The sequence below is a fragment of the Hippopotamus amphibius genome, chromosome 4 (genome assembly GCF_030028045.1).
Source record: "Hippopotamus amphibius kiboko isolate mHipAmp2 chromosome 4, mHipAmp2.hap2, whole genome shotgun sequence".
In the NCBI taxonomy this organism is placed as follows: domain Eukaryota; kingdom Metazoa; phylum Chordata; class Mammalia; order Artiodactyla; family Hippopotamidae; genus Hippopotamus; species Hippopotamus amphibius.
This window is the reverse complement of record NC_080189.1, coordinates 24,086,005-24,102,309: the sequence shown is the minus strand read 5'-3', so window position 1 is coordinate 24,102,309 and position 16,305 is coordinate 24,086,005. Positions and strand designations below refer to the sequence as shown.

Below are 16,305 nucleotides of genomic sequence, written 5' to 3'. Positions count from 1 at the left end.
AGGGGACACAGGTTCAATCCCCGGTCCAGGAAGATCCCACATGCCGTACAGCAACTAAGCCTGTGCACCAAAACTACTGAAGGCCACCCACCACAACAAAGAGCAGCGCCCCTGCTTGCCACAACTAGAGAAAAGCCCGCACGCAGCAACGAAGACCCAACATGGCAAAAACAAATCAAACAAAAAACACAACAGAACTCCTTAAAAACTAGAACTATTTTCTGTTTTCTGCCTCAGCCTTCCTGACACAAGATTTCTGGGTGGTTGTTTTTTGTGGTCTTTTTTTTTTTTTTTTAATTTAATTTTTTGGCTACGTTGGGTCTTCGTTGCTGTGCGTGGGTTTTCTCTAGCTGTGGTGGTGAGTGGGGACTACTTTTCTTTGTGGTGCCAGGCTTCTCAGAGCGGTGGCTTCTCTTGTTGCAGAGCACAGGCTCAGTAGTAGCGGCACACTGGCTTAAGCTGTTCTGCTGCATGTGGGATCTTCTTGGACCAGGGATCAAACCCACGTCCCCTGAATTGGCAGGCAGATTCTTAACCACTGTGCCACCAGGGAAGTCCCTGGGTTGTTTTTATATTCATTTATACTTATTTATTTATATTCATTCATTCAAAACTGCCACTATTTTTGTAGGTTCTATTTTCTGGCTTCTAGTCCCACCAGCCCAATCCTTCCCATACCTTAAAAAAAAAAAAAAAATCGAAGTATAGTTGATTTACAATGCTGTGTTGGTAATTCATCCCACTCCGATCCCTTTCCCCTTTGGTAATCACAAGTTTGTTTTCCATGTCTGTGAGTCTGTTTCTGTTTTGTAAATGAGTTCATTTGTGTCATATTTTAGATTCCATATATGTGATATCATATAGTATTTGTCTTTCTCTTTCTGACTTACTTAGTATGATAATTTCTAAGTCTATCCATATTGTTACAAATGGCCTTATTTCATTCTTTTTTACGGCTGAGTAGTATTCCATTGTGTATATATACCACATCTTCAACCATTCATCTGTTGATGGACATTTAGGTGGCTTCCGTGTCTTGGCTATTGTAAATAGTGCTGCTATGCACACTGGGGTGCATGTGTCTCTATGAATTATAGTTTTCTCCAGATACATGCCCAGGAGCCTTCCACTATATTTTTGAGTAATTATGGTCACGATTCCTCAAGCCCCATAATTCTAGTGGTGTGCTGAGAAATGCAGCCCTTTTCATCTGATGTGCATAACGGAGAGTAACCAAGCTCTAACTAATGACTTCAGCAAGAAGACACCCCCATACTGGCCTATTCTAGTGTCAATGCTTCCTATTCATGTCTTTTGACCTTGAGATCTTCCTGAAAGTGAAAGTCACAGAATAAATACCAAGACATGGGAAATGATGGCAAAATTTCTTCTAGACACAATTAGTGTATTTGGAAGACAAGAATGATAGTTCAGAATGAAAAATTCCAGCTTTCCTCAAGTTGGCCAACTAAAAATGCCAGGGAATTAATTAATTACCAGTACCATTTGAGAAACAGGCTTGGACGTGCTGAAATGAAACTGAACCAGTTTACCCTCCCTCCTAGGATGGCAAACAAAGCAGCATGTCGAGGCAGGAGTAACAGGGCCTTAAAATCGAAAGGGAGACTGAGTCATGCATGGAACAGAAGGTTCAAGGGCAACACACATACTAGAGAAAGAGAATTACTCACAGGAGGTGAGCAATTTCAAATCCTTTCTCTAGCACCTCCACGTTACCTCTTACTTCTGTTCATTTCCCACCATTATGTCACAGCCTACTATAGGAGGAGCTGCAAAACTTGTTTAGCGGTAAGAGATCAAGTAGGCCAGGCTGGTAATATACCTCATTTTCCCATATCACAGGACAAAGATTATAGATATGTTTGTTCAAAGCAATGCATTATTTGGGTTCATTTTCCTTGCCTCAAGATTTTCCTTACATTATGGAATGTCCGTGACTTTTATTTCACACTTATGCCATGTTTCTACCTATCATATATTAGGCTCGATGAGGAAATATGAGCTTGGTGGAGACTTATTCCAGAATGTGTGGGCGGTTGCCTTCGAGCTAAAGTAGACACGCTCTAGCTAGTTTTGCAAGTACGTAATGACATTCTGGCAGGTTCTTTTCCAAGGAGAAAGTTAACATTCACTGATCATCTACCATGTGCCAGACTGTCTTTAAATTTCCACTTGGTATTTCACAATAACCCTATGAGATAGGTATTACTAACCCTATTCTACAGAGAAATAAGCTGCAAAGTAACAGCAAATGGCAAGATTCAAATCAACAGCCTTGACTCTAAGCCCAGTCCTCCTTTGAGGGTTCTCCTCAGGCTGTCATTCGCTCACATCTAGATCTAGAGTCAATATGATCCTGCCCTTCTTATGAACAACACTAGACAAAACAGAGCAAAAGAGAAGCAAGGAGAAGCAACTGTTACACTTCTTTCGCCTGAGACAGCTTGTAGGTAGAATATTACTTCTACTGGGAAGATTCATAGTAAAAAAAGATAAAATAGTTTTTTAAGGTCATCCCAAATAAATATATGCCTACCTAGTAGAGGGGAAATCCCCTCTTTTGGCAAAATGTGTCATGAAGGCAGTCACATGCTATTTTTAAGTCATGCATGTCACTTGATCTATGACCCAAAGTCAATTACTTCTGGGACGAAGTTAGGCCGCTTAGTAAACTACAAAAAAATAGCACTCAAAGATTTGGGATTTTAACATTAACAAAATTATTGCAGACTCTGGGGAATGAGGAAGTAAACCATTTTGGAGAGAGACAAGAAATCAATTCTCAGAAAAAAAAAGATTAGCATTTAATTTTCTCTCCCTTTTAAAAACTAGGCCTGGTTTTAATTATAAAATTATATCATGCTCATGAAAAAAATGCAAATAGCACAGGTTATGAAATGAAAAGTCCTAGTTATATATCTTTTCAGAAATTTACTATTCATAATCAAGTAGCCAACATATATATATCACATATAATAGAAGAGCCTTTAAAAGTGTAAGTTGGTTCATTTACAACAGCATCAAAAAGAATAAGATACTTAAACTATAAAATGTTGCAGAAAGAAATTAAAGATACCAATAAATGGAAAAACATCTCATGTTCACAGATTGGAAAATCTAATATCATTGAAGTGTCAATATTATACAAAGTGATCAACAGAGTCAATGCAATCCCAATCAAAAATCCCAAAGACAGTTTTTTTGTGGAAATAGAAAAACCTATCCTAAAATTCATATGAACATAGTTCCCCCTGTTGTACTGGTATTCACAGTGGTCATGCAGGTTACCTTGGCAACCTGTACATTGCTTTTTTTGGCTTTTATTGTATAGTGAGTACTATAAGTTTTTTGTTTTGAGTTTTGTAACTCTGTAGCATTTTAGATAATGTCATGTTTGTACTTTGTTGTGTAGAGTAAAATGATTATGGTGAATAAACCTAGGATTAGAGTGCAAAAAAAACACCAAACAAAAAAAACACATGAAATCTCAAGGGACTCCAAACAGCCAAAATACTCTTGAAAAGAACAAAGTTGGACATCTCAATTTCCCAATTTCAAAACTTAATACAAAGCCACAATAATCAAAACAGTATGGAACTGACATAAAGACAGACACATAGACCACTGGGATAGAATACAGAGCCCAGAAATAAATCCCTTACATATATGGTCAAATGATTTTTCAATAAGGGTACCAAGACCATTCAATGGAAAAAAGGACAGTGCAGGGAAAACTGCAAAAGAATGAAGTCAGATCCTTAACATATATCACATACAAAAATTATCTCAAAATTAACCAAAGACCTAAATGTAAGACCAAAAACTATAAAATTCTCAGAAGAAAACATATAGGAAGATGTAGAATCAACCAAATGTCCATTAAAGGATGAATGGATAAATAAGATATGATATATGTGTACAATAGAGTGTTAGTTAGCCTTTAAAAGGAAGGAAATTCTGATACCTGCCACAACGTGAATGAACTTAAAGGACATTATGCTAAGTATGTCACAGAAGGACAAAAACTGTTTGATTTCACTTATATAAGGTATCTATAGAGTAGTCAAATTTAGAAAGTAGAATGATGGTTGCTAGGGGCTGGTGGGAGGGGAAATGGGGAGTTGTTGTTTAATAAGTATACTTTCAGTTTTGCAAAATGAAAAAGTTCTGGAGATTAATTCTACAACAATGTGAATGTACTTAACACTACTGAATAGTACACTTAAAAATGGTTTTTAAAAAATGGTTAAGACTAAATTTTGCATGTATTTTATTAAAATTAAAAATTAAAAAATTTTAAGTGCAAGTTGGGTTATATGAAATTTTTTTTCCCTTTATAATACATCTAATATATTTCTCTGTATCATCATATGCATTTTTTTCCTTCTTCTTCCTTTTCACCATTATCAACCTCACTGCAACAACTCATTCTTGGACCTATAAATCGTTTCACAATTGTATGAATATAAGCCATTGTCTAAAATTTAGTCAAAATTCTAAAGACTCTGGATAGAAAAAGGAATATCAGAGCAAGGTAAACACAGTTGCAAAATCCAATTTAAGTTGCTGTCGTTAATACTATCAAGGATCATAAAAGTCTCATAACTTCTGATTCAGTGACTGTATTTTAAGGAAAATAGTCAAAAGAAGGAAAGGGCTAAACATTCAATATTATCCATAATACTGAAAAAATGAAAATTAATAGAGGCACTGTAAGGAAATCCATCAACACCTTATAGCAATAAAACTGTAATTGGGAAGACTATGTAGCTATATTTTAAATGTTTATTATGTTTACAGTAAAACACACACACACACACACACACACACACACACACTCTCTCTCTCTCTTAACATTTTAACTAGGTTATAAGCAAGTGGCTTATGGGCCTAATGCATCCCAGAGAGATGTTTTGTTTGGCCTACACTTAATTAGAATTTGAATATCTTTAGCCATGGCAAAAATTTCTCAATTCACTGCAGTCTACGTCACTCTATAATATTTTACAACCAGTGCTTCACCTATTCAGACACCTGCATTCTTGAGCCCTGAATATGGATAAGAACTGGGAAGGACTTTAAAAAGATATAGACAGATTTCCTGAAGGGTAGTGGGCTGTTCAACTCACTGTTCTTTTGGAAGAAATAATGCCTCCACTTACCCATTAGGATATATATAATACATATGTACAATAAAACTGAGGCACACATGTACAGCAAGGTGGTATTTTCCCCCAGATTGGTTTCCAGTGCCAATTTGTGTAATTCAAGGCTAAACAGACACAAAACTGTGAATTTACAAAGGCACACACACAAAATACTCCTGGGTATATATGTAATTAAGGTGGTATAAGAAACAAAGATATTTTTTCTACATACCCCAGGCAGCTGTTCATCACTCACCTAGTGACTTGTTTGTGGAAATCTGTAAGTTGTTTGTGTGTCACTGTGACAGCTCCCACCGTTGTCTCCTTTGGCAAACCTTTCAAGGAATTCTCTAACCATCGACAAAAAGTCTGTTCAGAGAAGAGAGATAAACGTTTTAAAAGGAGGCAGGGCTTACTTAACTGAGATCCTACAGGTAATAACAAAAGCCCACAGGTTTTCCTCAGTAGCATTAGCTCCCCACACTTGAAAGCAAGTAAAGGAGTTAACAGAAGTACTATTTCTGGCCTTCCAACCCACTGGGGGTTGGAACAGCCTACAAAGGCATGCCTAAACTCCCTTCAAGGGGGCAGCAGGGATCATTTCAGACAGAGTCCTTCTACCTTGGAAGTGAAGCCACTTCTGGATAAAGCTATTATTCTTTTCTGTCATTAAACTTATGTAATATTTTAAATATTAAACAGCTGTCAGAAAACTCTTGAGCTTAGAGATCAAAGGAATCCAAAGCAAAAGTTCAGGTACCAGAAAGAGCAGGGACAAAAAGTATCGTAAGTAAACATTTTAAAAAGTGTACACACATATTATGAATCCAGAATCTTAAGGATTTTAAGGTCACCTCTCTCAGTAGAAGTCATAGCCAGTCAGTTCCTTTGTGATACCTGTCTGTTCTTTGGGTTAGAAAATTCTTTTTTTTGCTCCCTGATGTTGCTTTTTTCTTTCTTTTTTTTTTGGGGGGGGGGGGGGGCTCTTTTTTCTTTTTCTTTTTTTTGGCTGCACCACGTGGCATGCAGGATCTTAGTAACCTGACCAGGGATGGAACTCGTGCCCCTTGCAATGGAAGCGCAGAGTCTTAACTACTGGTCAGGGAAGTACCACTCGTTGCTCTTTAAAACAATTTATTTACATCTGAGCATAGGCACAAAAACTGTTTGCTCCCACTTCCCTTTCTCTTCAAACTTAAAAATCAGTATTCTAGAGACTTCCTCTGGGTTTTTATTGTCATTTTATTTATTAAAAATTCCTATTTAATAATAATAATGTTCGTCTTTGAGAGCACTCTAGTTTTCCTTCATGCCTTCTTTAAGCAGGATGTATGCTCTGGTCATAGTTTTCAGCTGTAAAATAACTTCCTAAATTTTTTGCATTATGTGTTTTCCCATTATGTTAATTTATGACCACAACAGACTAGAGCCAAAGTAAATATTCCACTATAAATGCTTAAAAAAAGTACTGCATAATTCTCCAAGCACTGCCTTAAAGGAAGACAACACTCAGACAAAAACAGGCAAACAGGAAGAATGAACCCTTAACTGACAAAGTTTTGGCATCCAAAACTACCCATGAGTTAACTATACTATCCTCCAAAAGAAGAACAGTAAGAAACTAAACTATATACTGTCAACTAATATTTGACAAAGGAGATGAGAATATCCAATGTAGAAATGACAGTCTTTTCAATAAGTAGTGCTGGGATAATTGTATATTCGCATGTAAACGAAAGAAACTGGACTCATATCTTTCACCACTCACAAAAAGTAACTCAAAATGGATTAAAGACTAAATGTAAGACCTGAAACCATGAAACTTCTAGAAGAATACAAAGGCCTAAAGCACTCTGACATGGGTCTTGGCAATGATTTTTTGGCTATGACATCTGAAGCACTAGCGGCAAAATAAAAACAAACAAATGAAACTACATCAAACTAAAAAGCTTCTGCACAGCAAAAGAAACCATCAACAAGGTAAAAAGACAATCCAGGAATGGGAAAGAACATTTGCAAACCATATACCTGATAAGAGGTTAGTATCTAAAATACTAACAATCCAAAGAAACAACCCAAAAGAAACAACCCACAGAAAACCTCTACCAGTCTGGCAAAAAAACAAACAGCCCAATTAAAAACTGGGCAAACGACCTCAACAAACATTTCTCTAAAGAGGATATACGAAAAGCCAACAGGTACATGAAAAAAAGCTCTACATCATTAATCATTTCGGAAATGTAAATTAAAACTATAAAGAGATATCGTTTTCACATCTGTTGGAATGGTCATGATCAAAAAGATAAGAGATAATAAATGCTGGCATGGATGTGGAGAAAATGGAATCCTTGTACACTGCTGGTGGGATTGTAAATTGGTATAGCCACTACGGAAAACAGTATGGAGGGTCCTCAAAGAATTAAATACAGCTGCAATATGATCCAGTAATTCTACTTCTGGGGATACATCCAAGGGCAATGAAAACACTAACTTGAAAAGATATCTGCACCCCATGTTCATAGGAGCATTATTTACAATAGCCAAGACACGGAAACAACCTAAGTGTCTGTGGATGGATGAATAGATAAAGAAGTAACTCAAAATGGATTAAAGACTAAATGGCTATTATTATTCAGTCATAAAAAACAAGGAAATCCTACCATTTTTGACAACATGGATGACCTTAAAGGCATTACAGTAAGTAAAATAAGTTAAAGACAAATACTGTATGATCTCACTTATATGTGGAATCTAGAAAAAGAAATCAGACTTGTGGTTACCAGAGGCAAAAAGTGGGGTAGGAGAAATTGGAAGAAGGTGATTAAAAGGTCAAACTTCCAGTTATAAGACACATAAGTACTAGGGATGTAATGCACAACATGATGACTATAGCTAACACTGCTGTATGATACACAGGAAAACTGCTAAGAAAGTAAATCCTATGAGTTCTCGTCAAAAGGAGAAAATTTTTTTCCTTCTTTTCTTTTTATTGTGTCCATATGAGAAGATGAATATTAGCTGAAACTTATACACTGATGTATGTCAATTATTCCTCAAAATATTCAAGTCAAGAGACAAAGCTGGTAGTGAAGAATCTGTGCTGAATTTTGAGAATGTATGATTAAGAATGTGCTCAAGAATGTTAAGTTTCTTCTAACTTATATTCTTAGTTACAATTTCAATCAGTCTATAGCGTACAGACAACCCAAATTTATGTAAGAGTTCCTTTACAAAAACTCAGTTTTAAGTTGGTGTTTACAGAAAACAATCACTTTTTTTAAAAAATTTTATTTTATACTGCAGTATAGTTGATTAACAATGTTGTATTAATTTCAGGTGTACAGCAAAGTGATTCAGTTATACATATACATGCATCTACTCTTTTTTCAAGTTCTTTTCCCATTTGGGTTATTACAGAATATTGAGTAGAGTTCCCTGTGCTATATAGGAGGTCCTTGTTGGTTATCTATTTTAACAATCACTTTTAAATTACTTAGCAATTCAGTGGGTACATAGTAAACTTAAGAGCACACAGGGAGAAGAATCAAGATGGCAGAGTAGGAGGACATGCGCTCACTCCCTCTTGCAAGACCACCGGAATTACAACTAACTGCTGAACAACCATCGACAGAAAGACACTGGAACTCACCAAAAAAACCCCACCCCACATCCAGAGACAAAGGAGAAGCTGCAATGAGATGGTAGGAGGGGCGCAATCGCATTAAAATCAAATCCCATAAATGCTGGGTGGGGGACTCACAAACTGGAGAACAGTTATACCGCAGAAGTCCTGAGGGTTCTGAGCCCCACATCAGGCTTCCTAACCTGGCAGTCCAGCAACAGGAGGAGGAATCCCCAGAGAATCAGACTTTGAAAGCCAGTGGGATTTGATTGTAGGACCTCCACAGGACTGGGGAAAATGGAGACTCCACTCTTGCAGGGCACATAAAAAAGTGTGCTCACCAGGACCCAGGGAGAAGGAGCAGTGATCCCATAGGAGACTGAACCAGACCTACCTGCTGGTGTTGGAGGGTTGCCTGCAGAGGTGGGGGGCAGCTGTGGCTCACCGAGGAGACAGGGGCACTGGCAGCAGGGGTTCTGAGAAGTGCTCATTGGCATGAGCCCTTCCAGAGTCCACCATTAGCTAGCTCCACCAAAAAGCCTGTAAGCTCCAGGGCTGGGTCGCCTCAGGCCAAACGACCACCAGGGTGGGAACACAGCCCCAGCCACTGGCAGACAAGCAAATTAAAGTGTCACTAAGCTCCACCCACCAAATCAGATTAAAGTTTTACTGAGGTCTACCCACCCAGCCCAACCCACCATCAGTCCCTCCCATCAGGAAGCACCCACGAGCCTCCTAGACAGCTTCCTCCACAAGAGGGCAGACAGCAGAATCAAACAGTATCAGCACTATTTCATCTTGTGGAACTGAAAATCACAGCCACAGAAAGACAGAGAGAAAATGAAAAGGCAAAAGACTTTGTTCCAGATGAAGGGACAGGATAAAACAGCAGAAAAACAACTAAATGAAGAGGAGGTAGGCACTCTTCCGGAAAAAGGATTCAGAATAATGATGGTGAAGATGATCCAGGACTTTGAAAAAAGATTGGATGCAAAGATTGAAAAGTTGCAAGAAAAGTTTACCAAAGACCTAGAAGAATTAAACAACAAACAAACAGAGATATGCAACACAATAACTGAAATGAAAAATACACTAGAAGGAACCAATAGCAAATTAACTGAGGCAGAAGGACGAATAAGTGACCTGGAAGACAGAATGGTGATAATCACGAATGTGGAAAAGAATAAAGAAAAAAGAATGAAAAGAACTGAAGACAGCCTAAGAGACCTCTGGGACAATGTTAAACGCACCAACATTCGCATTATAGGGGTCCCAGAAGGAGAAGAGGGAGAGAAAGGACCTGAGAAAATACTGAAAGAGATTATACTTGAAAACTTCCCTAACATGGGAAAGGAAACAGCTACCCAAGTCCAGGAAGCGCAGAGAGTCCCAGGCAGGATAAACCCAAGGAGAAACACACCAAGACATATAGTAGTCAAGCTGACAAAAATGAAAGACAGAGAAAAGTTATTAAAAGCAACAAGGGAAAAATGACAAATAACATACAAGGGAACTCCCATCAGGGTAACAGCTGATTTCTCAGCAGAAACTCTGCAAGCCAGAAGGGAGTAGCATGATATATTTAAAGTGATGAAAGGGAAGAATCTACAACCAAGAATACTCTACCCAGCAAGGATCTCATTCAGATTCAATGGAGAAATCAAAAGCTTTACAGACAAGCAACAGCTAAGAGAATTCAGCACCACCAAACCAGCCTTACCACAAATGCTAAAGGAACTTCTCTAAGCGGGAAACATAAGAAAAGAAAAGGACCTACAAAAACAAACCCAAAACCATTAAGAAAATGGTAATAGGAACACACATATCGATAATTACCTTGAATGTAAATGGACTAAATGCACCAACCAAAAGACACAGACTGGCTGAATGGATACAAAAACAAGACCCATATATATGCTGTCCACAAGAGATCCACTTCAGACCTAGGGACACATACAGACTGAAAGTGAGGGGATGGAAAAAGATATTCCATGCAAATGGAAATCAAAAGAAACATGGAGTAGCGATACTCATATCAGATAAAATAGACTTTAAAATACAAAATGTTACAAGAGACAAGAAAGGATACTACATAAAGATTGAGGGATCAATCCAAGAAGTGATAACAATTATAAATATCTATGCACCCAATATAGGAGTGCCTCAATACATAAGGCAAATGCTAACAACTAAGAAAGAGAAAATCGACAGTAACACAATCATAGTGGGGGACTTTAACACCCCACTTACACAATGGACAGATCATCCAGACAGAACATTAATAAGGAAACATAAGCTTTAAATGACACAATAAATCAGCTTGATTTAATAGATATCTATAGGACATTACATCCAAAAACAGCAGATTACACATTCTTCTCAAGTGCACATGGGACATTCTCCAGGATAGATCACATTTTGGGTCATAAATTAAGCCTTGGTAAATTCAAGAAAATTGAAATTGTATCAAGCATCTTTTCTGACCACAATGCTATGAGATTAGAAATCAACTACCAGAAAAAAAACTGTAAAAAACACAAACACATGGAGGCTAAACAATACGCTACTAAATAACCAACAGATCACTGAAGAAATCAAAGAGGAAATCAAAAAATACCTAGAGACAAATGACAATGAAAACACAATGATCCAAAACCTATGGGATGCAGCAAAGGCAGTTCTAAGAGGGAAGTTTATAGCGATACAATCCTACCTCAAGAAACAAGAAACATCCCAAATAAACAATCTAACCTTACACCTAAAGAAACTAGAGAAAGAAGAGCAAACAAAACCCCAAGTTAGTAGACAGAGAGAAAACATAAAGATCAGAGCAGAAATAAATGAAATAGAAACAAAGAAAACAATAGCAAAAATCAATAAAACTAAAAACTGGTTCTTTGAGAAGATAAATAAAATCAATAAACCTCTAGCAAGACTCATCAAGAAAAAGAGGGAGAGGACTCAAATCAATAAAATTAGAAATGAAACAGGAGAAGTTACAACGGACACCACAGAAATAAAAAGCACCACAAGAGATTACCACAAGCAACTATATGCCAATAAAATGGACAACCTGGATGAAATGGACGGATTCTTAGAAAAGTATAACCTTCCAAGACTGAAACAGGAAGAAATAGAAAATATGAACAGACCAATCACGAGTAATGAAATTGAAACTGTGATTAAAAATCTCCCAACAAACAAAAGTCCAGGACCAGATGGATTCACAGGTGAATTTTATCAAACATTTAGAGAAGAGCTAACACCCCGCCTTCTCAAACTCTTCCAAAAAATTGCCGAGGAAGGAACAATCCCAAACTCATTTTATGAAGCCACCATCACCCTGATACCAAAACCAGACAAAGATACTACAAAAAAAGATAACTACAGACCAATATCACTGATGAATTTAGATGCAAAAATCCTCAACAAAATACTAGCCAACAGAATCCAACAACACATTAAAACAATCATACACCATGATCAAGTGGGGTTTATCCCTGGAATGCAAGGATTCTTCAATATATGCAAATCAATCAATGTGATACATCACATTAACAAACTGAAGGATAAAAACCACATGATCATCTCAATAGATGCAGAAAAAGCTTTTGACAAAATTCAACACCCATTTATGATAAAAACTCTCCAGAAGGTGGGCATAGAGGGAACCTACCTCAACATAATAAAGGCCATATATGACAAACCCACAGCAAACCCACAGCAAACATCATTCTCAATGGTGAAAAACTGGAAGCATTCCCTCTAAGATCAGGAACAAGACAAGGATGTCCACTCTCGCCACTACTATTCAACATAGTTTTGGAAGTCCTTGCCACAGCAATCAGAGAAGAAAAAGAAATAAAAGGAATCCAAATTGGAAAAGAAGAAGTAAAACTGTCACTGCTTGCAGATGACATGATACTATACATAGAAAATCCTAAAGATGCCACCAGAAAACTACTCAAGGTAATCAATGAATTTGGTAAAGTTGCAGGATACAAAATTAACACACAGAAATCTCTTGCATTTCTATACACCAACAATGAAAGATCAGAAAGAGAAATTAAGGAAACAATCCCATTCACCATTGCAACAAAAAGAATCAAATACCTAGGAATAAACCTAACCAAGGAGGTAAAAGACCTGTACTCAGAAAACTATAAGACACTAATGAAAGAAATCAAAGATGACACAAACAGATGCAGGGACATACCATGTTCTTGGATTGGAAGAATCAACACTGTGAAAATGACTATACTACCGAAAGCAATTTACAGATTCAATGCAATCCCCGTCAAATTACCAGTGGCATTTTTCACAGAACTAGAACAAGAAATTTTACAATTTGTATGGAAACGCAAAAGACCCCGAATAGCCAAAGCAATCTTGAGAAGGAAAGACGGAGTTGGGGGAATCAGGCTTCCTGACTTCAGGCTATACTATAAGGCTACAGTGATCAAGACAGTATGATACTGGCACAAAAACAGAAATATAGATCAATGGAACAGGATAGAAAGCCAAGAGATAAACTATGGTCAACTAATCTATGACAAAGGAGGCAAGGATATACAATGGAGAAAAGGCAGTCTCTTCAATAAGTGGTGCTGGGAAAACTGGACAGCTACGTGTAAAGAATGAAATTAGAACACTTCCTAACACCATACACAAAAATAAACTCAAAATGGATAAAAGACCTAAATGTAAGGCCAGACACTATAGAACTCCTAGAGGAAAACATAGGAAGAACACTCTTCGACACAAATAACAGCAAGATCTTTTCTGATCCACCCCCTAGAATAATGGAAATAAAAACAAAAATAAATAAGTGGGACCTAATGAAACTTCAAAGCTTCTGCACAGCAAAGCAAACTATAAGCAAGACGAAAAGACAACCCTCAGAATGGGAAAAAATATTTGCAAACGAATCAACAGACAAAGGATTAATCTCCAAAATATATAAACAGTTCATCCAGCTCAATATCAAAAAAATAAACAACGCAAGCAAAAAATGGGCAGAAGACCTAAATAGGCATTTCTCCAAAGAAGACATACGGATGGCCAAGAAGCACATGAAAAGCTGCTCCTCAACATCACTAATTATTAGAGAAATGCAAATCAAAACAACAATGAGGTATCACCTCACACTGGTTAGAATGGGCATCATAAGAAAATCTACACACAGTAAATGCTGGAGAGGGTGTGAAGAAAAAGGAACGCTCTCGCATTGCTGGTGGGAACGTAAATTGATACAGCCACTATGGAAAACAGTATGGAGGTTCCTTGCAAAACTAAAAACAGAACTACCATATGACCCAGCAATCCCACTACTGGGCATATACCCAGAGAACATCACAGTTCAAAGGGACACATGCACTCCAATGTTCATTGCAGCACTATTTACAATAACCAGGATATGGAAGCAACCTAAATGTCCATCAACAGATGAATGGATAAAGAAGATGTGGTACATACATACAATGGAATATTACTCAGCTGTAAAAAGCAATGAAACTGGGACATTTGTAGAGACATGGATGGACCTAGAGACTGTCATACAGGGTGAAGTGAGTCAGAAAGAGAAAAACAAATATTGTATATTAACACATATATGTGGACTATAGAAAAATGGTACAAATCAACCGGTTTGCAAGGCAGAAACAGAGACACAGATGTAGAGAACAAACATATGGATACCAAAAGGGAAAGCGGGGAGGGTTGCGGGGGGGAACGAGTTGGGAGACTGGGATACCAAATTGTACACTCTAAATATATGCAGTTTATTGTAAAAAAATAAACAAATAAAAAGTTAAAAAAAAAAAAAGAGCACACGCTACTTGGTTTCTGTTCCTGCCCCAAACTGCCATTCTCATTTTCTTCTTTAGCACTTATCTGTATGCCTACAAACCCAAAATTTTTTGTAAAGTTAAATGCACATAATAAGTTTTTGTTACCTGGAAGCCAAGTAGATATATTAAAAAGTAAGAGTATATGGAAATTTTATTTCTCTTATCAGTGACATCCCCAGGGGCTCACAGAGTACTTTTTAGAAAAAACAAAAATACTAATGTATCAGATTGAAATGGAACAGGTGTACTGAACAATCAACAAGGGAACTATAAGTACTATTCATTCCTAAAGCACCTGAGCTAATGGAAGAATTGCAGAGCTATTTGATGAAACCAAAGTCACACAGGAGCCTCACAGAATTAAGGTTCATGGGGCTGTTTCTGAAGTAGAAACCTAGAGGAAAATGTTAGAAATCCATTACGCACCTGCCATCTACCCTACATGTGATTGTTTTTCCTTTGACCAAGCTAACGATCAAGTAATGGATATGCCTGCTAAAACAATTTACACTAATCACTGAACTCTGGAGATGAACACACAAATCTAAGACTAGGCAGAACCTTTGGCTCAGTAACATTAGAGTCCAAGAGTGAAAGTGTGCTCTTTGTGAAACTGCTGAAATTGAGGCTAAGAACTGCAATCAGTGATATAAAACAAGAGATATAACATTAAGATGTACATGGACTTAAAAGTTGTAAGATACTTATGTATCTTGATTTGGATTTTCCCGTGGTTCAAGTCAGCTTATTTTATCCAGGCTGAACTGTGTACTTTTCTGAAATACTTTTATATTAATATTAAAAATTATAAACTCCATTAAAAAAATAATTTACAGGCTATACTATATGTTACCATTATGCTCAAAACTTTCATGTAGTACACATAACCTGATTTATAATCATGTGACCCAGTACTGAAAATAGTTGGACATTACTGGATAGCCTAAAAAAAACTTGCATGCTCAGGTGATAAAAAAAACCTGGTTCAAGAACTGAAACAGGATATAAATAAATCCAAACGGGAAACAAATCCAGCTAGATAGAGACTGTGGGCTAGTTTTATATCCATACGCCTCCAAGTGCTCTGGGGCTAGATTTATTACCAAGGAACCATACACGGCTATCTAAAGTACTTGAAGTGAATTAACACTTCTTGAATAACCTGTAATACAGACATCTTTCACAAGTGAACAAATTTCCCACTGGCCAGCCAGACAGCTGAATTCAATGCATAGTATTCACTTTTGGTAATACATAAACCCTATGACAATGATACAAACATATTTTCAAGAAGTCTTTTATAGGTCCCTTCATTTAACAATTAACTTAGCAATATACCTAAATTAGGTTCCGTGAACACATAACTGGACTGGTTTCAAAGTTATAGTCAGCCTCTCAAGGAGCTATTTAGGACTGAAAGTGGGTTCCTTCTGAAAACAACCTTACCGGTCTGTCAACCTGCATGATCTCCCAGAGCACTTCAGCCACATCTGGTAGGGTGTATGGGGGGAGACAAAAGCAGCATGTGTGAAGCAGCTGGCTTACAAGTTGCTGTCCAAGCTGGTTCATCACCTGTCCAATCAATTCTTTCCGTAATTCAAAGTCTTCTTCATGCTGTAAGAAAACAGGAACAATAGGAAAATTCTAATTTCAACTTTCCAAAGAG

At 37.3% G+C, this 16,305-nt stretch overlaps 1 protein-coding gene across 4 annotated transcripts in view; it reads right to left on the bottom strand.

The window, feature by feature from the left end:
* Positions 1 to 16,305, bottom strand: part of TNPO3 (transportin 3) — an 83,150-nt gene that overhangs the window by 4,070 nt on the left and 62,775 nt on the right. For all 4 annotated transcript variants that reach the window (XM_057731257.1, XM_057731256.1, XM_057731255.1 and 1 more), the window contains 2 exons: positions 16,086 to 16,253; positions 5,425 to 5,537 (listed from right to left, as the gene is read on the bottom strand). In XM_057731257.1, the coding sequence (XP_057587240.1) occupies positions 5,425 to 5,537; positions 16,086 to 16,253 (281 nt within the window). The remainder of the gene's footprint in view (positions 1 to 5,424; positions 5,538 to 16,085; positions 16,254 to 16,305) is intronic.